The 27,418-nt window shown below is 44.6% G+C and overlaps 1 protein-coding gene across 2 annotated transcripts in view; it reads right to left on the minus strand.

The window, feature by feature from the left end:
• The window catches only part of TC2N (tandem C2 domains, nuclear), a 51,264-nt gene that overhangs the window by 9,589 nt on the left and 14,257 nt on the right, over positions 1-27,418 (minus strand). For both annotated transcript variants that reach the window (XM_085896605.1, XM_085896606.1), the window contains 5 exons: positions 20,778-20,853; positions 12,267-12,358; positions 6,349-6,465; positions 5,105-5,296; positions 4,749-4,866 (listed from right to left, as the gene is read on the minus strand). In XM_085896605.1, the coding sequence (XP_085752731.1) occupies positions 4,749-4,866; positions 5,105-5,296; positions 6,349-6,465; positions 12,267-12,358; positions 20,778-20,853 (595 nt within the window). The remainder of the gene's footprint in view (positions 1-4,748; positions 4,867-5,104; positions 5,297-6,348; positions 6,466-12,266; positions 12,359-20,777; positions 20,854-27,418) is intronic.

Here is a 27,418-nt window from a genome sequence, read left to right on the forward strand (position 1 = left end):
TGTGTTCCATGCAAAGCACAGAACTGCATGCAATGACATGAGTGGATCATTCCACCAGCCTTGAGAAGTTCAGCATGGATGCCACTGATCCCTGGAGCTTTACCCCATTGCAGCCGGTTCACACCGCAGCCTGTGTTTTCACAAACAAAGGTGGATCACAGTTGATTGGAGGGATGGCAATAGGGATTTTAACACCCCTGACGCCAAACTCAACAGCTGGTGGATCAGCCTCCTACAGCCGCTCAACGTAACCGGTCCAGCGGGCCCCTCTATTTAAGAGCCCACCACCCTCCACTCTCACTGGAGTACACCAAGGGACGGGCTTTGGGGAATGCAATGCGCAAATTCCCCTGTAAGCAGAATGAGAATCATTTGACCACAGGTGATGCTCTACCCCCTCACAGATTCCTCACACATGGGCCTCCTTATCATCAGCGCATGCACAGTTTTATGCCTCAACTCCCTGAACAACTCAGCTCTGCCATTCAGCCTCCCCTGTGACTCTGGTCAATGGTATCCAGTGTCCTATGAGAGACAAAAAATTTTTTCACCATCGGTGAATTCCAAGACATCCACCCGCAACATCAAGGATGGTGATCTTGAAGACACTCGACAACTCTTCAGGATCTCCCAAAGCACCCAGAATCCCCAAATCTCCACTCAGCCTGTTCGCAAACTCCTCAGCTACCATCTCATCCTTGAGCTTGCCAACATCCAGCCTAGGCTGGGATGGTACCATTCTCTTGGATTTAAGGTGCAACTTCAGAGTTGCTTCAATAAGCCTGTGGATGGTATTGAGGAACTGAACACTCCAGAAGACCCTACAGTTCTGGATCATCCTCCAGTGACCATCAATGAGCACATGGTTAATCTCCTTTGACAAACCACCAGCATTGGAATACCAAGTTCAGCGATGAGCTTGTGGGCGCCAAAACCATGAACCAGCCACCCTAAGTCCTTGACTTCTTGCAAAGTCAAGGAACTTAGTGTTATTCTGGTTCCAACACCTGTCTCTTAATCATCTCCATCAGTGCCAGTTAATGCATTGAAATCCCCCAAGACTCGAAGTGTATTTCACCTGGGGCACTGATCAACCACACACTCAAGCGAAGCATAGAATGCGTCCTTCATGGTGAGATCACTTGCCTCATTCGGAGCATAAACAGAGACCAGCGAAATGACACCTAAGGAGTAATGAATCCTTAGTCTCATAATATGCTCGTTGACCGGTGTTACCTCAATTATCATTGGAGTCAGCTTATTGGACTCAGCTACAGCAACTCCTTGGGCATGGTAACCATGAGACGACCAGACCAATAGTCGGTGTAACCACCCGCCATGATTTTACCCCTATCCGGTCTCCAAACCTCAGAGAGAGCTGCGATACCGATGTCCAAATGCTTGAGCTCAGATGATAAAAGAGACAGGTGATCATCCTCTCTTAGGGATAGGACATTCCAGGCACCCACCCGAAGGGACTGCCTTAGGTTAACCCAAGGAGACGGCCATCTGGTGGATTACATCTCAGCACCACCCCGACACACACCGCCACAATCTAACCCGGGAAGGTTCCTGAATGTTTTTTTCTCCTATCATCAAAGAGTGGGGGTTCTGATGGCTTTGCCCCAATCCTGTCATCTGGTGAGCTGCCCTGTGAAGGGAAACTGCACAGGTGGTACTCCCACGGAGTGGGTTTTTAATTTCCCTTGTGTTTTTAGTGTGTTTTGTGGAGAGAAGGGTTTTACGGTGGCCAAGTACAAATTCTGCCACCAACCTCCCAAAAAAAAGTAACGCAACTGCAGGAGGATGTCCGCAGACACAATTGGACACTAGAAAGGGATGGCTCACAAGGAGCTCCTCTGCCCTGTGATAGGTTTTGTGTTTAATCCTGCTGGGTATCTATATCCATACACCCTCCTTACCAGGAAACCTGGTGGGGGAGATAGTTTAGTCACTGACAACCCGACCATGTAACAGGTTAGTATAGGTTTCCCCGGTACTTGTCGTAAGCCACAGATCAAATCTTGCTTGACCTGTCAAAAAAAAAATGGGAAGCTCCTCCTCAAACACAGACAGGCAGACTGACGGAGATTATTGTGTCGATACCACACATCCTCCTCCTTCATATGCAGGTGGAATCATTGGCTGAAGGCGCGGCTGTGCCGCTTATGCAGTGTCCCTATTAGCAGCCCACTGGTACTCATTTCACCGACCTCAGAAGGATGACAGGCTGAGTCAACCCCACCTTGTGTTAAGTCAACTGCCGACAGGGGCTCAAACTCAGGACCCTAAGATCCCAAGCCAGCCACCCTAACCGTTAAGCCGATACCAGGCTTTATACCATACATTACTTCATTACACACTAATTTTGAGAAGGCAAGTGCTGAGATTAAAATATTATTACAATCTCCAAAGTTAAGCAAACTTCATAACATTCAAGAGCAGTCTTGTGCTCATGCAGCTGCTTCATACTTGCCTTTGTTATTTGCCAAAGGTTGCACACAACCTCAGACAATTAAATTTCGACATTGTAACAAAGCTGTAGAAAGATGTCCAGTAGAGAAAATGCTGCACGTTAGAAACCACACTCGAACAAAGTGGGGGGAAGAGGGGGGAAGTGGTGCTTCCAACCCACCTGATTTTCAGATAAGGCAAGTCGACTCATTGGTCCTGTCTGGCAGAGGGGTTGCAAGATAGCTTGGTGAGTTGTCAGTGTGCTTGCTCGTGAGGTGTCTGGTTCTGGAATATTTTGTGGAGTCGAATGCAAATATAGCTGCTGTTCTAATGCAGTACCATCATGAGAGGCTGCTTCATGGAGATAACTCCCTTTAAAGGGAACGTCATGTGGTAAAGCTGGTTGTGTGCATTTAGGTTGTGGATGTTAGAGATCCGAGGGTGACTGATAAAAAGTATACGTCATTGTGTGCCAATGCCATGGCCAAATGCCCTGCCTGTAGATTAAATAGGCATTGCAAGGCACAATGTCTATAGAAAGTCGACACCCCTTTTCAAAATTTTCACCTTTTGTTGCATTATAGTCTGGAATAAAATTGCATTAAATGAGACTTTTTCCACCTTTATTTACACACGTCGTAACCCACCACTTCCAAGTGGAAAAACAAATTCTACAAATTTCAGAAAAATTAATTAAAAATACAAAACTAGGATATCTTGGTTGGATAAGTGTCCACCACCCTTATACTAGCAATTGTAAATTATCTCAGGTGTAACCAATCACCTTAACCCTTGGGGCACAGTCAATACAATCATTAAGAAGTGGAAGACGTATGGTACCACCAAGACCCTGCCTAGATCAGGCCGTCCCTCCAAACTGGATGACCAAGCAAGGAGAAGACTGATCAGAGAGGCCACCAAGAGGCTAATGGCAACTTTGAAAGAGCTACAGGCCTTTCTGGCAAAGAATTGTCACTGTGTGCATGTGACAACGATATCCCAAACACTCCACAAGTCTGGCCTGTACGGTAGGGTGGCAACAAGAAAGCCATTACTTAAAAAGCCCACCTTGGGTCCCATTTGAGGAATGCAAAAAAAACCACTCTGGAGATTCTGAAGCCACGTGGTAAAAAGTTTTGTGGTCTGATGAAACCAAGATGGAACTTTTTGGCCGACATGCAAAATGTTATGTTGGCGCATACCCAACACAGCACATCATCCAAAGAACACCATCCCTACTGTGAAGCATGATGGTGGCAGCATCATGTTATGGGGATGTTTCTCATTAGCACAGACCAGAGCACTTGTCATGATAGAAGGGAAAATGAATGGAGCAAAATACAGAAAGATCCTAGAGGAAAACCTGCTGCGCCCTCTGCAAGAAAGCTGAAATTGGGACGGAAGTGCACCTTTCAGCATGACAATGTCCTGAAGCATACATCCAAAGCTACACTGGAGTGGTTAAGGAACAAAGAGATAAATGTCCTTGAGTGACCCAGTGGGTGCCTCGACCTAAATCCAATCAAAAATCTGTGGCATCACTTGAAGGTTGCTATCCATCGGCACTCCCCACACAACTTCACTGATCTTGACCAGTTTTGTACAGAAGAATGGGCAAATATTGTCCACTCAAGGTGTACGAAGTTGGTAGAGACCTGTCCCAACAGACTCACACCTATAATTGCTGTCAAAGGTGCTTCCACCAAGTATAAACTCAGGGGGGTGGACACTTATCCAACCAAGATATTCTAGTTTAGTATTTTTAATAAATTTTCTGAAATTTGTAGAATTTGTTTTCCACTTGGAAGTAGTGGGTTTTGATGTGTAATTTAATGTGGGAAAAGTCTCATTTAATGCAATTTGATTCCAGACTATAATGCAACAAAAGGTGAAAATTTTGAAAGGGGGTGTAGACTTTCAAAAGACACTATAACTCTAAAAGGAGGTGGATGTTGTTGGCTTAGCTTCATGGCTAATAATGGGATTTCAGTAAAATAAAATAGAAATAAAGTTAATGGTAACGTGATTACAGCACATTCATGGTGGGCCAAATGGCCGATTGTGTATCCATTTTCTTATATTCATGTATTAGGTAACAGTGTAACTGACTTTATCTCCACTTTTGCAACTTTATACTGAAGTGGTATACTCTGAGAAGAGCTTGTAGCTTTAACTTGTTTGGCATTCTCATTCATTCTGAGCAAGATCACCATTTTGCTCACTCGGTACTGTTTAACCAACCACTGACCTCCACAACCTCCCTGAACTAATTTCCTCAAAGATCCATGACTTACTTCCATTCATGACACCAGAGGCTTTCCGTAAATTCTTTGCCTCCAACACCTGCACTGCAATGGTTCCATCAGACAAGTTCAGGCAGGTGCCCAGTTGTAGCTCACCTCCAGCAATCACCTGTTGTACAAGTTTCACCTAAACTAACACTTACAAATATTGTATATGACAAGTATCATACAAATGTCTCATTATTGTTGATTGGCTTTGTCATCAATACATTTCAAATTTGTATTAATTTAGCTTTATGTTTCCCTGGCTTATACTCATCATGTTTAATGTTGATTCATTCCAAATTATAATGCAAGTTCATCCCTGTTTATTTGGTAAATGTCAGGCTTGCTCACAGATTGTGTACCTTGCTGACCGCAATCTCTCGCAGAGGCATGGTGTAGGTGGTGTCTTCAGGGCCTATATCCTGCAGTGGAAGCACAACTTCACCCAGCATGTATTTACGTGGAGTACGTGCTAGCAAGTGCATGTGAAGGCGTGCGCTTGTCATGGCTGCCGGCTCCACGCTGTACACAAACACCTCATTGAATTCGGGGCACTGCAAAAACAATAATATGGGGAAGGAGGAGTAGACAAGGTAGAGAAAGAATGGAAAAAGAAGTGGGTATGATAAAAGCATGTAAAACTGGAAGGGCACTCGGTGGAGTGCATTGCTCTGCCACGCAATGCCCGATCCATGATAATATATCGGGCCCAATGCATTTTTGAAATATCATGCTATATATCGTTTTTGGCCCTATCACTCAATAGTGAAGAATCACTTTCAAAATTAAGTGTACGGAGTGCTTTTGGTGGGGGTCTTGTTAAGGGGGGTTGTGTGTTTTTAACCAAGCTCATGCTCCCCCCCCAAGGGGAACAAAAGGGAAATAAATAAATAAACAAATAAGTAATAATAAAAATACAAAAACTACAATTTTTTTTTCATTAATTAAAAACATTTTCCCCATTTTCTTGTTTGGATCTTGTGTGGATGGGTTGGTGTGGTGTTCGTGTAGGCATGAAGAGCTGGATGGCCTCCGCCTGTGTTGGATTTCCTAGTTCTTCCTTGTTAATTTGAAATTCATCCAATCAGCCTGTTCATGATTCAGCGGAAGTTTTTGTGACCTTCTTCCGTTAACTGCTGATGCCAAAGTCCGTTAAGGATGGATGGTGATTGGAGGTTGTTTGGGGGGGGGGGTGGACGGAGGATAGATGTGTCAAGTAAATCATGAAGTTTGGAATTTCCACTATCTTTTCCCATAAAATTGGATCTTAATGGTTTTTTAATGGCTTTCATCGTTTGTGGTGCTCAAAATGGAACCCATCTGTGCTGGTCTTGAATTATAAATTGATGAGCATCAGCTCAAAGAGTCACAAATTCCTGTCACCAAAACGTTTCAGTTTCTTACACATGGAAACACTGTGAAGATAAAAATGAATGCATATTCCTCTATAAATGCAAAGCCTCCATGCAAGATCAACAGGTTACACTTCAAACTGTTATACCCCCTAGCTTGTAACAATAACTCAATTGGAACAAGAAAGCAAGAAAATAAGGGAGTGAGTTTATTAACAAAAGAGATTTTTGAAAGAAAGCTCTGTGTTTCTCACCGTTGTTTTAGTTTTGGTGGTGGTTTTGAAGTTCCATGGTTTATCTGTCTTTACCATCCCTTTCACGTAGAAACTTGGCTTTGCAGTCGGCTTCAATCGCGACTCTTGCACATCTGCCTATAAATGGGATAGGGGACCGTCATATGCCTCAAATCACTCCGTACTCTTGTCTAATGTAAAAGTTGACTACTTTTGGACCACATGCACAACCGCCATCCAAAACATAAAATCCATCATGATTAGGAAATTAGACCTGTAATTATGACACAATGAAAAACAAAACAAAGCTCAATAAACTTTTCAGGGTTTGAGAACCTTGATGCATCATAAAGACAGGAATAAAGATATTTTCTGGGTTCATATACATGTGCGATAATGTTCATCGATTCTGAAAAGATTTTTTGTGTCCAGCGAATTTATTACCTGTGCCACCAAGGAGGATGGAGATTACGTTTTCACCCCTGTTTGGTACCTGCAAAATCGATGATTCGCACGTGTATTGGTTGGCATAGTCTGTTATTTTGTATGTTTGTTTGTATGTCTTTTTATATGCCAGTTTTGTTTGTCTGTTAGTATGTCAATCGCCTACAGGTCACATTTTTAGTTCGATCTTCATGAAACTTCACCATCTCGTAGAGGTAGTGGCAAGCCAGAAGCCTATTGTGGTTTTTAGGTCAAAAGGTTAAGATCGCGTAAATCGTCAATTTTTATCTTTTTCACTTGATATGTGTATCCATGTATGTATATATATATATATATATATATATATATATATATATATATATATATATATATATATATATATGTATATATATATATATATATATATGTATATATATATATATATATATATATGTATATATGTATATATGTATATATGTATATATGTATATATGTATATATACATATATATATATATATATATATATATATATATATATATATATATATATATATATATATATACATACACACACACACACACACACACACACACACACATCACCTGCCTTCTGGATGAATGGTTTGCGATAGCGAGAACAATCGTCTGGGTGGCAGACAGATGGTTGTTCTGTGCGGATTATGCGGTTTTACTGTGTGAGACATAATCTGTGGCGATGCTCACCATAACAGTCAGGAAGTGTGTATGATGTATAAATGACGAATGCAGTCATCATTGGTTAGATATTTATCAGTATGCCGTCCTGATGAGGGCAAATAAGCCTGAAATCAAGATAGGCGGTTTATTTGATGTTTAATTGATGTTGCCCATGTAACACTAACACTGGAAGCACAAGTTCTCGACTAAATCGAGTATGCTGATTCTCAATCTGAAGTCAGAATTTTCTCAGCACATCAGGATTTTGAGTTATACATATGGACCATTTCCAGTAGTTTGCCCTGATGGGTAATTTTGAGTGATCAAAAATTATTATTTTTTGGATTTTTGGTTTCAATTACAGCAATACAACTGTTGTAGAATATTATTTCTTCTAAAAAGAGCTTTAGAATGCACTTTAAATTATTAAAAATGGATGACAACTGACCAAGCTATGAATATTTAAGTAACATTTCGATGCGGCATTTCAATTTTTAACGAACCCTAACCCTTATGAAAAACTTTTTAAAGGTGTTGCATCATGAAGGTAATGGCTTCCAATATCTCAGAGAGAAGTTAGGTGCAGAGAAAACTGATGCTAAACTCAAGGCAGGCATTTTCGTTGGGCCCCAGATCCAAGAACTGATGTGTGATCCCGAGTTCAAAAATAAACTGAACCCACTTGAGTTTGCAGCATGGGAAGCATCTGTGTTGGTTGTGCAGAACTTTCTTGGGAACAATAGAGCTGAACAGTATGCGGAATTAGTAGACAACATGCTAAAGGACTATCAGAGAATGGGCTGAAGGATGTCTCTTAAAATGCACTTCTTGCATTCTCATCTTGATTTCTTCCCACCTAATCTGGGTGAGGTGAGCGATGAGCATGGCGAAAGGTTCCACCAAGACATTTCGCTCATGGAAACGATGTATCAAGGCCAGTTCAACCCAAACATGATGGATGATTACTGCTGGTTCCTACAACGGGAGACCAATTCCACACACAAGCGCAAGAGCAAGTGTCTCGCACACTTCTGAATACATCCGAACAATGCCCATGCTGACTATATTGAAAGGAAGAGTGTAAACTTGAAGTGTTGTTTCTGAATCGCTCACAATGGGGTAGATTTCCTGTCAAGTTTACACCCTTCCTAAGATTACCATGTTCTTATGTTTTATTAACTTCTTTTTCTGCAACTTGTTTGTGTTCTTGGTTTGTGTACTACACATTATACACGGAGATCAATCGTTGTTTAAACATGACATGAAAGGAATTACTTAGCACTGATATTAGATGTACAATGTGGTGATCTGCAATAATAAAGTATCCAATCTAGCATGCTGGGTATCATTCTGACGTGCTCACTCAATTCTGATTACACATTTGAAATCAGCAGCCCAGATTTAGCCAAAAACACCTGCATTTCCCAGAGTAGCAGGCGAAAAGTTTATTTTTTGTTGCCCAGTGTGATATAATCTTTGTTTGATAGAGTCGCTGGGCCAAAGCCTCTGGGTTGGAGATGATGCTTTGGTGAAGGACTTTGTCTAATGGGAACTGGGGGAGTGCTCATCACACTCCACATGTTTCTATTGGTATATGTATGTATGTATATATGTGGATACAAACAAACACGACATAATAGTGATCGAAGCATTTCGTGCTGCACTCCTCAGGGTAAAAAAAAAAATCACAGCAAGTGAAGAAGGAAGTGAAGGCGTGTGCTTTATACACAGGTCTCAATAAGGTAGACGCTGATTGGTTCAACCGTAATGACGTCACGGTTAATCTGAACGTCCATTGGTCGGTTCATCATCTTCACCTCGAGCTCCCATTGGCTGGAGCAGAGTTCGTCGATGATTGACATTTGCAACCGCATCCTGAAGAGAGGGGGGATGGGTTTCCCCTAAGGTCCATTCACCATTTGTTAACATACTTCCCTTGATCTTTCCATGCTGAAAGAGACACAGAGATCGTACAAATTCCTTTTGACGACATAGTATTGGATTGGTGGTAAGGATGAAGGTTGCTTCCAACATACGTAAATGAAACGAGCTCCGTAAATGAAATGGGTCTTCGAGGGATATTTTCCTTGTGAATCTTCGGCAGGCCGTACATTCTTGGACGTTGGGCTCCAACAGGTTTAATTCTGTCGTTCACCTCCTTTGATAGTTCTCCACGTTTGAGAAGCTGTAACAGTCGTTTGACGATCTGACCTTCCACCTGAGGCGTGCGATCATGTTCCGTTACACCGCCCAGATATTTAAATTTGGTTTCGTCTTTCAGGATGTCCATCATCTTGTCGATGTAATCAATCTTATTCATGATTACCACTCTGGTGCCTTTATCCGGTATGCAGATGTGAATGGCAGCATTCCTCCTCAATCCTTGTATTGCCAAGAGAACATCCCGTTGCATGTAAAAATCCGCGACGTCATTCGGGATTCCACGGTACGCATGCACCAGGTCCGATAGTCTGGCCCTCAGCGCCTGGTCTGCTTCCTTTGACACAGCCTGATGTGTTGATAGTTGAGCATACAGGAGTTCAAACTCAGCAAAAATGTCTTCCCTCTTGATATTCTGGTTGGGAATGCTGAAGTTAAAACCGTGGATACGAGTGTGCGGGTAGAAGCGTCTTGTTCATTTTTAACCTCAATACCCGACACATATTGGTGTTGGCCCCACGCACACGCTAGCGGAATAGTGTGAACGCGAACGCTGGCCACGTGCGTAATGGCGGAACCACGTGCACTGTATGGAATGTGCTCGAAAGCAGACACGTACGCCGCTCGTGAAACGTGCATGGATTTATCCATGGCGATGTACCTTCAGTCCTCGCTGGGAGCGGTGGATTCTCCACGGATGGTGAACGTCTTCTCGTCTCTGCGGCCAGCGAGGCTTTCATCGAGCCAGGGAATGTACAGTGCGGGCCACGTTTGTGCGCGCGGAACGAGCGCGTTGATAGATGCTGGTCAAACACCCGAGCGGGCATGAGGGAGCCTCGACCAGTCGCCCGGGGGTTTTTGCAGGATGATTCGCGTGCAATTTTGGTGTGGGCGATTAATGTCATCTCGTGGGTTCGGAGCGCAATATTGCCGTTGTTTGAGATGGCCTTGCCGGAAACGAAGTGAGGCAGTTTCCGGCCCAAGCTGGTGGGCCACGTGAGGAGTCAGGGCCAATCGGAGCGCCAGATTTGGGTGATGACGTTTGGATTCGGCATGGCCCCTCCCGCTGAGCTGCGGGCCCTATAAAGGTCGGGGCAGTCCCTCTTGCCCGGTCGGTCTGTGTTTCCTGCTCCTCGTCTCCGCCCACGTCTCGCCTCGTCGACACCGCCACGACCTGCCTCCTGCTCCTCAACTCCGCCTCCTCATCTCCGCCCACACCACGTCGACCTCACCTGCCTACCTGATCCTGCCCACTACTCCACCCTCGCACTCTGGACTCTGCTCCTTCTCCACTCAAGCTCCTCCTTCATGAACAGTCTCCACATGTGCGGCTTGGGCCAGAGACAACATGCCCACTGTCGGGTACCGCACCTCGAAGCATCCACCCCCCCCCCCGGAAACGTATTGGTGGCACGTCGTGCTATTGGGCGCACAGGTACTGAGATAATAGCCTCAACTCCCCCCCCCCTCCCTTGTAGCAAAACTACCTCTTCATCAGGTTTTCTGTGTCTGTGTGTGTGTGCTGGCGCCTGTCTGCTTTCGTAAGACTGCAGAAGATTGTTATTATTATTGTTATTATTTTCGCATTAAGTCTGCTCGTGTCTCCTTTTGTAAGTTGCCTGTTTATTGTCACACCACACGTTTCTTTCTATCTCTGCACAACACACCCCAATAAATCATCATTGTGCCACATATCTTTCCTCGCCTGCTTGTAAATAAATTTTTATTATTAGGAATGTTCCCTGCTCGTTTTTGTCTTTTCTTACATTGATCCAGTATGGTCCGAATCCAAGTTTAGCTGGGACTTTATTCCCAACGATTCGTTCCTTTTAGCCGGTACGTCCTTGGCAGTATCGCTCAGCTGCATCCGATCCAGAACAGTGATCCGGTTCGGACAAAGCGCACCGAGGGCGTGTTCCCCGGTAATTTAATCACGTGATTAATTAGGTAACCCGATTAACCCAAAGACGGGAGGACCCTGGGTCACGCGGTTGAGTTATTGGCATCCACGGTCAGTTAAGGGACCCGCCGCGTCACGGAATTATCCGTGTGTGGCGGCCTACAATTCCGGGGAGCCTGGTGGGAACAGAGATAGCTTCCCCCACCTTGTGGTCTTCTCACCCGACCCCCCCCCCCGACCCGCAACAATATATATGTATTTTACACTGTGGTTATGGGGGATATTTGCCTGACAGGATGGCCTATAAGTATGCACACTCACCTCTAAACTGTGTAGCCTGGGTTCGAATCCTGACCCAGCCATAAACTATCATCCTGGTTGGTGTTTCACAGGCAGGGTGATCCATGAATGTGTGTCCTGTCCCTCGGATGGATGTTAAACTGGCCTTCCATCTGCCAGGATTGGATGATGGATGTGAAAAATCCCACGGTGTTCTAGTTGTTGGTCCAATAAGTTGGTGTTCTAAAAGGTCCTAGTTGTTGCACACGTTGCTATTATGGAAATTTAACGTATATTTATATTTTTAGAAGAAAGTACGTTTCTCACAAAAGCAATTATGTTCACAATCTCAATTTGAGAATGAATGTGTTAACTTCGTAGAAATCTTGGTGGCCTCAGTCACATGTTTTGTGTGCCGATGATGTGGAGGTTCCTCCAAAATAACACTATTGCTTTTAAAGATCAAACACCTGCGTTTACCTGCACGACCGTGATCCAGAGCTGCTGCATGGACTCCTCGAACCGCAGTCTCACAGTGAGCGTCGCCGGTTTGGCATTCTCATCTTCTGCATCTGAAGATCCAGGAAAAGAAACCGAAAATTCCATTTTCAGCACTTTGCAAAGTTACATCCAACGCAAGTTATGAGGGGATGGTTTGATAAACTCAATGTTCATTGTCACACGCAATTGAAAACTTAGGACGCAAAGGTGTGTCACCTTTTCATACCTCCATTTCATAACCTGCATTCCTTTGTGACATCATCGTTTTTGTCGTGTTTTTTTTACTGTCATTTTGTTATCTCTGTGTTTACTGTGTGTTTCTCGTTCCGTCTTGTGTTAAAACTTGTGCTAATTGTTGAGTTGTTGAGTTTTCGACGTCTTTTCATCACGTGACTTCCTGTTCTGACTCCACTACCTCCTTCTTTTTCCGATCTACCATCTACTACTTTTTCCAACAAACATTCACCATACACCTTCATGATTTTTTCTTCAACCTTTCCTTTACCTAATCTTACCTAATCTTGAAAAAAAAAAAACCTTTATTCTTTTCACCTCTCACGTTACACCTCCTGCAACATCATTTCTCCACCTCCTCTTCTTCTTCTTCTTCTTCTTCTTCTTCTTCTTCTTCTTCTTCCTGTAACTTTCTTGAACTACCAGCTTCCTTCTGCATTTGTCGGTCCTAATTCGCCTCTACCTCCACGATTTTCTTCAACCTGTCCTTTACCTAATCCTACGTAACCTCCGCTCATGACTCCTCTTCACTGTTTTCTGCTTCAGTATCAGCTCCTCCTCTGGTGTCCCAAAGTGTGTGCTGTTCTAACATCTGTGGGCTCCATTTTAACCTCACAGATATCTCACTCTCTCAATCAGTACACTCATCACCACAAACATGCTCCTTCTTTCCTCTCAGCACACCTCCCCTTCATCCCAACCCCTCAAATCTTGTACCTCCCCCTGCCCGCTCCCTTCTTTACTATACCACTACCAAGTCTCATTCTTCCTCTCTCCCCACCTCTCTCATCGCCTTCCTGCACCTTGGCCATGCCTGCTCTCATCGCCTCCCTTCCCTCTCAAAGCTTCCCTCTCGACCCTCCCTCGCAAACCTTCACACTCTTTCCCTCTTCAAACTTCCCCCTCACCCTTGTCCCTCAAATCTCCCCTCACCCTTCTCACTCAACTCTCCCCTCTCACCCTTCTCCCTCCAATCTTTCCCCTCACCCCCTACCTAAAGATTCTCCCCTCCCTCTCTCTCCCCCCTCGCTACTCCACCTCCTCCAATCTTCAACTGCCCTCTGCCCCCTCTCTTATTACTCCCCACTGTACCTCAACACATAACCACCAAGCATTTTCTCCTCCTCATATGGCCCTCTCCCCAAGCTCTTCTGCAATCCCCCACACTCTTTCAATAACTCTCCTTACCCCCCCCCTCCTACCTCATCCAACACTCACCCTCCCCTCCTCTACCTCTTCCTTAACAGTGTGGACCTCAAACATCTGGGGCCTTTGCTCAAACCTGACAGATCTTTCCATACAGCCACTGACAAACCAGACATAATCTGCTTCACAGAGACTTTCTTCTTCAAGACGTCTCTGACTCCCAAGTGTCTCTCCTTGGTAACTCCCTCCTCCAGTACGACAGATCTGAGCCTCGTCCTGGTGGAGGAGTTGCTCTCTTTATCAGAGACTCTATTCCTCACTCTCCATGTACTGCCCTCTATCCCCCACACCCCCAGGAATACCTCTGGCTACGGCTTCCCCTCCACTCCCACCTCATGTTCATATGTGTGCTGTATCACCACCAAACAGTGATGACTCCATTTACGTCTCGCTCTCCGAAAACATGGAGCAACTTCTATCCTCTCATCCCAACTCTCTCTTCCTCATATGTGGTGACTTCAATTGTCATCATGCCAGTTGGCGAGGTGTGGGTACCTCTCTCACCTGTCATGGCACTTCGGCAAAAAACTTGTGTGACTCATTGGGACTGACTCAATCGGGCAACTTCCCGACCCGGATCTCAACCAATGGTACTCCATCTCTTCTGGATCTGATTTTGACCAATTTCCCTGAAAATATCTGCTGTTCTTCCTCCGCTACATTCAGTTCATCTGACCATGTGCTTGTCAAAGTAGACATCTCTCTGGCTGTTATTAGAGAACCACCTCAGTGCTATCAAATCTGGCATTTCACTCAGGCTGACTGGCAGGGACTTCAAGCAGCCATTAAACTTCTAGAATGGTCTCCCATCTCCACTTTCTCCAACATCAACTCATTCTGGAAATTCTTTCATAGAAACTTGCTCTCTCTCATACACAGATTTATCCCATCTCAGCTTCAGTTGTCCAACCCTTCCTCCCACCCATGGTACACTGAAGCTTGTGGCGAGGTAGTTGTCCTGAAACAACTTGCCTTCACCTCATGGAAGGCTAATCCAACTGAGGGTAATCTCAGTTCCTGCCACAAAGCACGTAACAAGTGTGTGTCTACCCTCAGGAGAGCCAGAAAACAACATCTTTCTAATCTTAAATCTGAACTCTCAAACCTGTGTCCTTCCTCCAAATCCTGGTAGTGTCTGGTTAAATCTGTTTCTGGTGTATGTTCCCCCTCCATCCCCTCCCTTACCTCAAATGGCCGCACTCCCGACACTGCACATGAAAAGGCTGAATGCCGAAACTCTGTGTTTGCTTCAAAATCTTGTGTGCCAAACCCATCGCTTTCTGTACCCACTACCGGATTTAGGGATGGCCAGGTGGGGCCATGGCCCCGGCCCCCCCCCACATTTTGGGCCCCCCCACAATTTCGATGACATTTTGAAAATCCCTTGAAAATGTGCTTCTAAAGTTTTATTGTCGGTGAATGAAGATTGTAAACTCTTTGTAAGGATATCTTTTCAAAATTGTCCGTCATTGTGAGGGTCCTTTTCAAGCCTTGGCTTTTTCAAGCCATTTCTTCCACGGTCCACAGAACGGATCCAACGTGGTCAAAAATTCCCGGGGCAAGCCTCGGGCATTGGGGGCCCGCATTCGGATCGATCATCGATGCTTCGGATGGTTGAGGGTGACCAACTAACTACGGCACTGCCCGCCAGAGCCCAGCAAGCACAGACGGAATAAAGAGGTCCAGCCAGAGGAGGGGTGAAAAGGTGAAAGTCGACGTGGTAAAACTAGGCAAGGCCAGCACAGCACACGGCCGGCAGGGGTAGTATTGTACACGCAAACTGCAGCTGGCAGGGAACGCTGTCAGTACCCTGCTTACAGCATAGTAACATGGTGTGACTTTCTCTGTTCCAGTTGTGTGAAACACTTGTTGTTCATGATTCTGGCACGTCCCACGTGCACTCCGACAATATATCGGTTACTCAGTACCTACCAGCTGCAGAAACCACAATGAGCGGCTTTGGTGACGACAGGCACAAATCCAGGGCTCCACGGAAATATGACAGTGGTGCTCAAAAGCGGAAACGTTCCAAGGAAAAAGATGAAAGACACAAGGCCGTCGTCGACAAGACCCAGAAAATCTCAGAGTTTTTCACTCCGACACAAACAGGCGATTCGTCCATGACAGAGGCTGGAACACCAACAGAGACAGAACAAGCGGATTTGGCAACGCAAACCCTGCGTCAAGATTCGCCCAACATCTCGGAAGGTTCCACCGATGAAGAACATGCATCACATGAAGAAGCGAGAGATATACTGACTGATCGTGGACCTGGCTTTGCCAATGACATTGGATGTTGGCCTCCTGAGCGACCATCGTCAGAGATGATCGACTTCTGGTCATCACGAGATTTTGAGCCCCTGCAGAATTCGACTGGTCCCTTTGATTCATCCATACAGTTCGTTGAAAGTAGGAAACGCTGCTGCTCCAAGAATCTTTTTTACCGCAGACTACAGAACGGAGAGTCCATGAAAAGATCCTAGCTTTGCTTCTCCACATCAACCGGAAAACTGTACTGCATCGCTTGCAAGCTCTTTGGAGGAGCTACTGCCCTGGGCGGGGAAGGATTCAATGATTGGAAGCATGCCAGTCGTTCTATCGAGGTGCATGAGCGTTCGCATGTACATTGTGCGAATATCATCCGCTTGTCAGACAGAGCAACATCTGCAGGTCGTGTGGACACTGAACTTGTCAAACAGGTGAGTGACATTGCGTCCTATTGGAGGGAGGTGCTGAAATGAAGTGTGAGCATGATATCGTTTCTCACTGAGCGTGGTCTAGCATTCCATGGATCGGATGAAATTGTTGGGTCATGAACGAATGGAAACTACCTTGGTTTAATTGAATTACTTGCGGAATACGATCCATTTTTGGCGCAGCACATTCAGAAATATGCCAACCAAGGTAGTGGCCACACCAACTACTTATCATCTATGACATGTGAAGAGTTAGTCTCCATCATCGGAAAATCTGTTCTGGATAACATCGTCGCTCGTGTGAAAGAGGCAAAATACTTCTCTGTGTCAGTCGATTCTACTCCTGACAAAAGCCACATCGACCAGCTCACAGTTATTCTACGATACATCGAGAACGAGGCTCCAGTGGAGCGTTTCATGACCTTTCTGAGCAACACAGGACACACTGGACTCCAGCAAGTGACGGCATTACTGGATTTTTTGAAAGCCGCTGGTTTGGATATCGCTAACTGCCGAGGACAGTCTTACGATAACGCATCTAATATGAGTGGCCGATACAACGGGATGCAAGGAATGATCAAATAGGGGAACCCTTTCGCAATATTTGTGCCATGCGTGACGCACTCACTGAACTTAGTCGGTCAGTCGGCCGTGGGATGCTGTAGACCTGCAGCAGCATTCTTTGAATTCGTGGAACAAGTGTATGTATTTTTTACAGCTTCCACGTCGCGCTACGCCAGATTATTTGATGCCCTGAAAGCCAAAGGTCTGCAAGTACAAAAGCACCTCAGCGACACTCGCTGGTCGGCTCATTCTGATGCAACCCGAGCTCTTCTAGACGGTTACAGCGAAATCATGGATGTCCTCGATGAAATCGCAAACCATGAACAACTGAATAGTGAAACGAGAAACACCGCTGAGACACTTCACCAAACGATGTGCACACTCGAGATAGGGTTCTGTGCTGGTTTCTGGTCTACTGTCCTTGGTAGATTTGATCGTACGAGTAAAACCCTTCAGTCGCAAGCTACCGATCTCAACACAGCCGTGCAGCTCCTCAAGTCACTGGCGAGCTTCGTGCAGTCATTACGCGATCAGTTTGATACATTCGTTGTTGATGGAGTGGAGCGCTCAGGTACGGAGGAATTCACTCGCGGATCGCGTAGACGAAAGCTCCCTTGGACTACGGACACACTCCAGAAGTAGAACTAGACACCAAGGAGTCCTTTTGCATCAGTGGATACGTTGCAGTGATCAACGTACTGCTGTTGCAGTTGGAAAAGCGTACAAACGCTTACAGCGAGATGAGCGACAGATTTGGATTCCTGCGTGCTCTTGTTCAACTCGAAGTGGAGCAGATTCGAGAGTCATGCTCGAAGCTCGTCGAGCTGTATTGGGAAGATCTATCACCTGACCTCACAGAAGAAATGATTCAGTTTCAAGCCATGATGAAGGAGTCAGAGCCAGACTCGGGCCGTACTGAACTCGAGATGTACAGTTTTCTCATCGAGCGAAAACTCACCGATACTTTCCCAAACGTGGAAGTGCTGCTTCGGATTTACCTCTCACTGATTGTGTCGAACTGCTCCAGGGAGCGCTCGTTTTCGGAACTCAAGCTTATCAAGAACCATCTTCGCTCCACGATGGGGCAGCTGGTCAATCTGACCATCATTTCAACCGAATCCGATGTGCTCAATTCCATGCAGGTTGACAGTATCATATCCGAGTTCGCTGCCGCGAAGTCGCGCAGGAAGCTTGTCCACTGATTAAGGCACCGTGTGTATGTTCATTGATGTGGATGACACTGCCGTATATTTGGAAGCTGGAAGCCGGCTATTAATCACCATTTCGGATTTCTCTTGTCCAGAGGGTTTTTCGAAGTTAGAAGATTTTTAGTCGAAGTTCGTAGTATGATTAATGACAGTGCGTCGTTTGTTATTTTCTTATATTGGTCCATCTCTATCTCTTACTCTTGCAGCAACAGCATTTTTGTGATTCGATTTTAGAATGAGCTCAGAGATAAGTCATCAGCTCATAGATAAGTCACCAACCATATCAATAACAATCCATCCATCTTGTCATATTGTCAGATTTAATTGTAATTTGTGAACATGTATGCCAAATCATTCCTGATCAGGATCTGCCAAATCTATAGATACAAGTTCAGTTGTTGATGAAAAAGCAGTTATAATTTAAGTTGTTGATTAATCTCCAAATTTGGGGGCCCCCCACAATCATTGTGCCCACGGCTCACCACATGGTAAATCCGGCCCTGTCTGTACCTGCCTTACCCAGTCACACCCAGCTGTCCCTGGACTCTGTGTCCTTTTTCTGTTCTTCTTTGACCTTTGACTGTTCTTCCTGTTCTTTTCCTTTGACTGTTCTTCCTGTTCTTTTCCTGACAAGGTTAATTCAGATTCTGCAACTGGTCCAGATAACATCACCCCACGTGTCCTAAAAACATGCTCTGCTGCTCTTGCTCACCCTCTCTCTGTTATATTCACCCTCATTTGCTCAAGGTCATCTGCCATCTGCTTGGAAATCAGCAAACATTACCACTCTGCATAAAAATGTGCAAAAACAGATCCCTGCAATGACAGACCAATTAGCCTTTTCCCTATCATAAGCGAGGTTATGGAATCCATCATCGCTTCAGACATTAAATCCTTCCTCTTCTCCAATGGCTTGATTTCCCATCATTAATTTGGATTCGGACCAAGTCACTCTACCCTGGATATGCTGCTTCTGCTCTCCCAACAATAGATGGAGGTCCTCAATGCCAGACAGGAAATCAGAGCCACATCCCCAGACATATCACGTGCTTTTGACACGGTCTGGCACCCTGCCCTGCTCACCAAACTCTCTTCCCATGGTATCTAAGGACATCTCCACTCATGGCTCACAGACTTCCTCTCCTGTCGCAGTCACCGTGTGGCCCTAAATGGAGTTCTTTCATCCCCCCCCTTCCTGTCCAGGCTGGAGTTCCTCAAGGTAGCGTTCTGGGCCCTGTTCTTTTTCTGGTTTTCATCAATGATCTCTCTGACTCTCTGGAAAATCCTCTTTATCTCTTTGCTGATGACTCCACCCTCTGCCATACCATCTATCATCCCTCAGATCAGCAAGCCGCAGCCTCTTCACTCTCTGCAGATCTGGATAAAATCACAAGCTGGTCCAACATGTGGAACATGTCTTTCAACCATGACAAATCTCACACTCTCACTATGTCTCTCCGAAAGGACCATGTGGACCCCCCCCCCCCAACCCTCATCTAATTTCTCAACAGTCCTCTGGAAGAAGTCCTTTCGTTTAAGCTTCTGGTTCTCACTATCTGCCATGATCTTTCCTGAGAAAGCCACATTTCCAAGCTGGCCTCCAAAGCCAGTCGCTGACTGGGAATCCTCCGTCATGCAAAGTCCTTCCTCAGAGTCCTTCCTCGGCAAAGTCCTTCCTCGGCCCACCTGGGCTCCTGACCATGTAAAAAGCTTTTGTCCGCAGCCTGATGGAGTACTGCTCTTCCCCCTGGGCTGGTGCTCCTGACTCTCACCTTTCTCGGCTTCACGCTGAGGAAACCAAGGCATTTAGGATCATTGGCATCTCCCCTGCTGAGGCTGAGGCTTTGGGTCTCTCATTCTCTCACTGCAGGCACATCGGTGGTCTTTCTTTCTGTCTTCTACCATCTCCTCTCTGGCCTCGCCTACCAACCCCCCCCTGCTCTGTCTGAGATATGTACCCCCCCCCCCCATATTTCTGCAGGGTGCTCAATGGCTGCCAGCAACCCCCTTCTGGTAAAACTACCGGAATCATGAATCACTGCTCACCTTCACTCTTTCATTCCTCTTTTTCCCGTCTTTGGAACCAATTCCCACACTCTCTTCAATCCCACTCTTCCCTCCAGCTCTTCAAAACAGCTGTTCACCACCATCTCTTATCTTCCCCCAACCAAAACCATGATCTTTTCTACCTCCATTAATCCACCCCAAACCCACCTCCTTCAAATTCCCTGCTTTCTTTCCTGAAAGTCCCTGTCTTGTCCATCTTGTATACCCCATGTTCCCCTCCCCATTCCTCTCCCTTCCACAGATCTCCTAATGTCTCTGTTCCCCACTGTTTTGTCCTTCCCTCTCCCACCCCTCTTGTCTTCTGGTCCCCTTGTTGTACGTACTGTGTGTTCGCTCTCATACGAGCCTCGACAGTGGATACAAATTTTTTTTTTAAACATTCTGTCATTGTCATCTTGTAGAACTCCGAAGTCGTCGTTTCTGTTCGAGTTTGTATTGTCCAATATTTTATAATGATGATGATGTCTATGATGAGCCGAGATGTAATGAATGATGGCAACATTAACCCAGCTTACCCAAATAAAGAGTGCTGCCATACTGATCACTGCTTGTGGACATAGAGCTGTTCAGGCTCGACATGGAAGAATAAAGCTGCAGAAAACAAATAGGGATGGGTGGCAGAACACAGGGCGGATTATTCGGGATGTTAGCACCGGTTGCTTCGGAAGCATGAACAACATCAAAGTAAACTGAGACTTGGTAGGACAATGCAGTCACGTTGTATCCATGTCTTTGTCTCATTGAAAAGACAAAATGTATTTGGTACATGCAATAAAGTAAATACGATGTGCACGATTGAAGGTAATGCACAGCCTTTTCTCCTCCGAAATGTTTGAGTCTTTTCTGCTTAAACATTTTCTAATCATTTATTATCTCCAGAATCATAGGTGGAGAGAGGTGATGTTTTCTCCACCGCTTATTTGTCTGTTTATGTGCAGGATATATCAAAACGTTATGGACGGATTGATCTCTTCCAATCCTCTATGGTTCAGGTCCGGATTCAGATCGGGCCTATCTGTGCGATACAAAACGTAAACTGTGCAGCCTGGTGGAGGTATGTGCTCCACTGAGTATCATTCTAGTTACCTTTGTCGAAGGAGAGGGTATTGCATTTGGATCCGTTTGTCTGTCTGTCTGTCTGTCTGTCTGTCTGTCTGTTACTTGCAAAATCGAAGATTTTTCAAGTGTTGTGATCAGTCGATTTTGTTATTCTGTCTGTTTATCGCTTATAGGTCGCAATTCCAAACCGATCGTCATGAAACTTTACCAAGTTGAAGAGGTGGTCTCAACTAAGCCTCTTGATTTTGAGGTCAAAGTTTAAAGGTCATCTTGAGTTCAGATTTATAAAATCGTCATTTTTCATCCGATCGACTTGAAATTTGAACAAGATTTGCATGTTGCAACATGGGATTGGGAAACCAGCTATTTTTGAGACCATAAGGTCAAAGATCAACTTGAGGTCAAACTTCTAAAATCATCAATTTTCAACTGAAAATCATTAATTCCATCCTATTAACTTGAAAGTTGAACAGGATTTGCAAAGTCCATCATTGAATTGGGAAAGCAACTATTTTTGAGGTCAAAAGGTCAAACTTCTAATATCATCAATTTCAATCTGAAAAATAACCAATGTTCATCCAATTGACCTGAGCTTTGCTTAAGATTGACATTTTAATCTCAATGAAATGGACAATTTGATGTATCCATGGCAACCTTTGGAGAGGGGGTGGACTTTGCAAGTCCCGTGCTCGGCACGGTCTATTTTCTTGTTTGTTTGTTTGTTTGTTTGTCTGCGCAGAACTTTTATGTTTTTCTTCACAACCACTTGTCGGATTAATATGAAATTTTCTCAATTGGTGCGACTACTCATGTAGATTGTTTTAATCATAATTATGACATCATAGGTCACATGGCATGGCAGCCCTGTTGGAAAAACAGAAAAACTTTCGACCTCTGTATCTCTGAAACCGCACCAAGGAAAAAATTAAAACTTGGCAAACTGCAAGTTCTCCTCATACGGAATAAGTGTGATTTTTTGATGACGTCATAGGTGCCTTCTTTATGACGTCATAATTGCATATGTAGAACGCCACATCTGATCAGTATGAAAAATTTGGACGGTCATCTCGGGACAAAATGGTCCACAGAAAAAAACATTGATGACATCATCAATCACGTGATTTGGCAGCCATATAAATCTTCTCTGAATTGGCTGAACAGATCGAGGCCAAACATTACACATGTGACTGTCTATCCATGAGGAACAAAAGGCTCACACATATGATGCCATCGGTCACTTGGTTTCGCAGCCACATTGGATTTACCGTAAAACCTCTAAAAAAATCTTCTCCAGAACGGCTTGCCAAATCGAGGAGAAATTTCACACAAATGTTCCCCAAGCCATGGGTGTGCAAGTTTGTTTCGGAATAATTGATAGGTCACATGGTTTGGCAGCCATATTTGATTGAAGAGAAATATTAAATAATGCTTTCTCTGGAACTGCTTCATCAATCAATGTGCAACTTCACATTTATGATCTTATAGTGATGGGGAATACATGTTTAAAATTTAATCTTGATCGGCCACATGGTCTGGGAGCCAGAAATATTTAATATTTTTTGATCTGGGTTCATTAATTTATTTATTTATCTTTTAGATTATTTCTTTTGAACAAGGCTCACTTGGCTGTGCCTGGGTGGGTTTGAGGGTGGAGGAGTAGCAGCTGAAATGTGAATTAGAGCTCTGTTCCTCCTGATAACTTCATCTTTGCTTTTTGCTTGTTTGGGTTCCTTCTGATGACTCCAATGCAGGACTCTACCTATTTGGTCTTCCATTTGATTTGAATTGAATTTATTTGAATGCTCCACATATCCCTCCACACTATACACAATGGTCTGAATTTCTCTGCCTCTTTTCAGAAGCATTGGAATTATGACCTTGTCTCCATTAGTGGGTTTGTGTCTGTTCACATGTCCCCTGCATTTTTGCTCTGCAAACTCTTCCAGAATGAGAAAGATTTGGCCCCGAAAGCCTCTTAGGCCAAGAATCACAGTTCACGTACCGGATTAGGTCAATGCTGACATCACAGGTGCTTTCAGGTCATGCTGTTAAAATAAGTCATTGTTATCACATGGTCTATTCCATCGTCATTGTGTGTATTCTTTCATTCACTGAGTAGTCTGGCATTTAATCAACAATGTCAACCACAAGATGAACGAGTTGTTTGCTATTGATGGGCCTTTGGGAAAGGCTTAACGAGTGGCAATTGTATGCCTGTAAAGAGCCCATCCATGGAAATAGCACGATGACATCACATTGGGTGCTCAAAAGGGATAATCGAACTAACAGTTGCAATGAATCGTCAACACCAGAACCATTGTGAAGCTGCTCATGGTGACAAGGGGCTCGCCTCCACGATATAATACCACAGAGCCAGAATTTTCCCGCCAAACCTCGGCCACACAGAAAGTAATATTTGTTTCCATGAGGAGAGCACAGTAGTAGTAAGGTCGAGAATTCTATGAAATGAAACAAAATCTTAATGAAAATATAATTTTTACATCTTCTTGCAGATCTTATAAATGTTAGAATGGCAGCAAATAGCACTAACCACATTGCACATAATGTAGAACATGCAAACGTATCACTCTCCCCCTAACAACTCCCCCACCACCCCACCCTTCCTCCAAACCCCAATGTCAATCTCCCCCTAACAACTCCCCCACCACCCCACCCCTCCTCCAAAACCCCTAGTCAATCTCCACCTAACAACTCTCCGACCACCCCCACCCCTCCTCCAAACCCCACTGTCAATCTCCCCTAACAACTCCCCCACCACCCCCACCCTTCCTCCAAACCCCAATGTCAATCTCCCCCTAACAACTCTCCCACCACCCCAGCCCTCCTCCAAACCCCAATGTCAATCTCCCCCTAACAACTCTCCCACCACTCCACCCCTCTTCCAAACCCCACTGTCAATCTCCCCCGAACAACTCCCCCTCCACCCCCACCCACGAAAGTGCTGCAAACAAGTACAGCAAGCCATGAGGCATGAGGATCCTCTTCGCTTACTGTACTCGTGCTGTGAGGAAAACGAGAAGAACAACCACCGCAGGTTGAATGCCGTACTGTGTGCGGAGAGGGCAACCTGCATGCCCGCACACATTCCACCAACACAAAGGCTTGATCCTGCCACCACTGACTCATCCACGGCCTCCTTCCATTATTACGGTTCTTTGTGTTGTGTTCTCCTTTCACCCGCTTGAAGTTATTTTGCCGACGCCTCTTCCCAGCACTCTTCCTCTGATGTGAACAGGCTTGCAGCCACAGTGGGATTAGAAATAGGATCTGTCCCGTGTGTCATGCAAAGGGTCACGAGTTGTGCCCTCATCTGGCATTGTAGAGCTTTTTGTGTATATTATTTATTTATTTATTTATTATTGTTCCCGTGAGTGACAAAAGAATGCCATTTACTGGAATCTTTCTTTGCATCAAGATTCTTTTCAAAAAATCTTGGCTTGGGGAAGTACACTTTGAACAGGTGACAACAGACAGTGGTGAGCACATAACCTGTGTCCACCCTCGGTGGTAGAGCCAACTAGAAGAGCACTAGGTGGTGCACGTACCTCCGCCAGGCTAAAGCATTCTTGAATCCGTGAATCGTGCTGGGTGGACTACCCTGGCAATGTTGTGCACGAAGATGAAAAATCAGCTTTAAAGTTTCATCATCGTAATCATTTTGAGGTCCGGAAATTAGGCACAGGAGAAATTAAAAAAGTCATACCTTTGTACAAATTACCACTCAAAAAATGTTTGTATTGAACTTCTCTATAAGTTGTCATGTATAAAATGCAAATCAGATCAATATGTTGGTCACCAGAGGTAAAAAGGTCACCAAATTTGATGAATGCTTAAAATCAGAGAACTTATCAAATGTTTAGCAATTTTAGCCTTGAAATTGGATTTTTTATATATTTTGTTTCTGACTGGAATGTCGAGACGAGAGATCCGTTGAAGTATTGAAACGACCCATGTTAAATTGTGTGTTGAAATATTTATCAGTAACAAGTGAAAGAAGGTCGGTTTTCAAAAAAAGGCCAAAAAAAACTATTTTCTCCAGGTAATAAAGCACTCTTATTTATATGTCCATTTCCCAATTCTGCCAAAACATTCAACTGCAGAGCAAATAAGTTATTAATACACAGAACTGGATCAGTGGACTACTTGTGAGTACATCTGTCCATTGTCTTTTAGCTCACCTGGAACGGAGTTCCAGGCAGCTTATGGGATGGCGTGTTGTCCGGCCGTCCCTAAATACTAGCAACTTATTCTCTGAAACTATACACACGATTTTAATGAAACTTCACCACAACCTTCGTCACCAAGTATGCACCAAAGTTTGTTCATGGCATTAAAAAAACATCGGGCCCTGAGGGGGTCTACGGGGAGTTCCCCCCTAAAATAGGTATCTGCTTTATTCTCAGAAACTCTACATGCAACTCCGATGAAACTTGATCACAACCTTCGTCACCTGTGATGGCGTCTACGGGGGGGGGGGGGGGAGTTTACAGAGGGGTTGCCCACCCTCCCATAAAGAGTTATTTGCTTTCTTCTCAGGAACAACACGCAATTTTGATGAAACTTGACCACAATGTTCATCACCTGTGATGTACACCTGGACCCCGACATTCGAAGGGGATACATTCCGGGAAAACCCCACGAATGTTGGAACCGCGAATGTCGGGGTCCAGGTGAACCAAAGTTTGTCCACTGCGTTAAAACAAATCCATAGCTACTTACTTTCTTCTCCACTAAATATTTTTGTGGGTCATCCATGCCTACCAGTGGTTCCCTGTTTTTCTTTTTTATGCAGCCGCTACCAAGTGAGCACCCAGCGGTATTGCCCCTATTTCTCAGGGTTGCTCGTCTGCAGATGTGAAAAGGAAACGTGGCTGACCAACAACAAGGCACAAAGTATCTCCCGACAACAGCAGTTGGCATAAAACTAAAGACAAGCAATTCGAAGAAGTTGAAGACTGTTAAAGGGACAATACACTGTGTCATAATCCACGACAAATTAAAAAAGATAAACTGTCCAGGACATATTACCCCAGTCAGTAAATACACTCAAGTCAGCTTTGAGCTCCATGTCTGACTCTGCAGAGAGATTTTCATCCGGCATCGAACAGGACTGGTTGGACGAGTAACGGCCAAATTGGCATCCAAAATGTGTAAATACCTATACTCATCCTCAGAGTTGCATGCTGGCACAGAAAAAGCAACTGGGCAAATCCCATCACCACACAGCTACGTGCAGTGGTTCCTCCAGTTCTAAACCAATAGCCATTACCCTCAGGGGGTAAGACAAGGTATGTGAGGTCAAAGTCTTGTATGTTTGAAGCTACAATAACCTGCGTCATTTATAATAAGAGATTCCATGATGGAAGGTAACCTTGTTTGGAGTCTTGGATTCCTATCTTTCTTTCTTTCTTCGTAACGAGGAATTATGAAATTGACTCTTCATGGATTCCTCTCATAGCCTTGGAGTGGTCTCCAGAGCATTTGACTTGGACATTGGGAACAGGAGTGTAATCTTCAGCAGATTATATCACTGCAGAATATGTAGCATTAAAGCTGCCCCACTCAACTGACTTTTACATCCAGTCTAAAGTATTCAGTGTGAAGACATGAGAAAGCTTCAAATTGATTGTCATACAATCTGGAATATTCATTCCATCTTCCTCAATCTGCCGTCATGTTGCAGCAGCCTTTGCAGTAAGTAGCCTGTGCAGCTGTTCATAACTGATTCCTATTCCCAATTTATAATTCAATTGAACCAATCACTTTCTGTGTGTGTGATTATCGAGGTGAGTGGATGTTGCGTTTCCGAGGGGAGTGGTTGCTTCAGTCTGTTGCAATAAATACTGAGATGTAATAAGAACCTTGTCATTGACAGAACTCTCAGGGAAAATGGAATTACAACCAACATGATAAACTGCTTTTATCACTTTATCTTCTACCTTAAGCAGACTTGAGTTGAACTCCTTGAGGGAGTCTGGTATGAGGTCGGCTGACGCTTGTGCAGAAACTTAAATGGAAGAACTGTTTCTCTGCTGTGACTTGACCAATACGAGGAAATTTCTCAAGATTTTTCCTC

Source organism: Eptatretus burgeri, chromosome 9 (assembly GCF_056783735.1).
Source record: "Eptatretus burgeri isolate ZD-2024b chromosome 9, Ebu_testis_v1, whole genome shotgun sequence".
Lineage (NCBI taxonomy): Eukaryota > Metazoa > Chordata > Myxini > Myxiniformes > Myxinidae > Eptatretus > Eptatretus burgeri.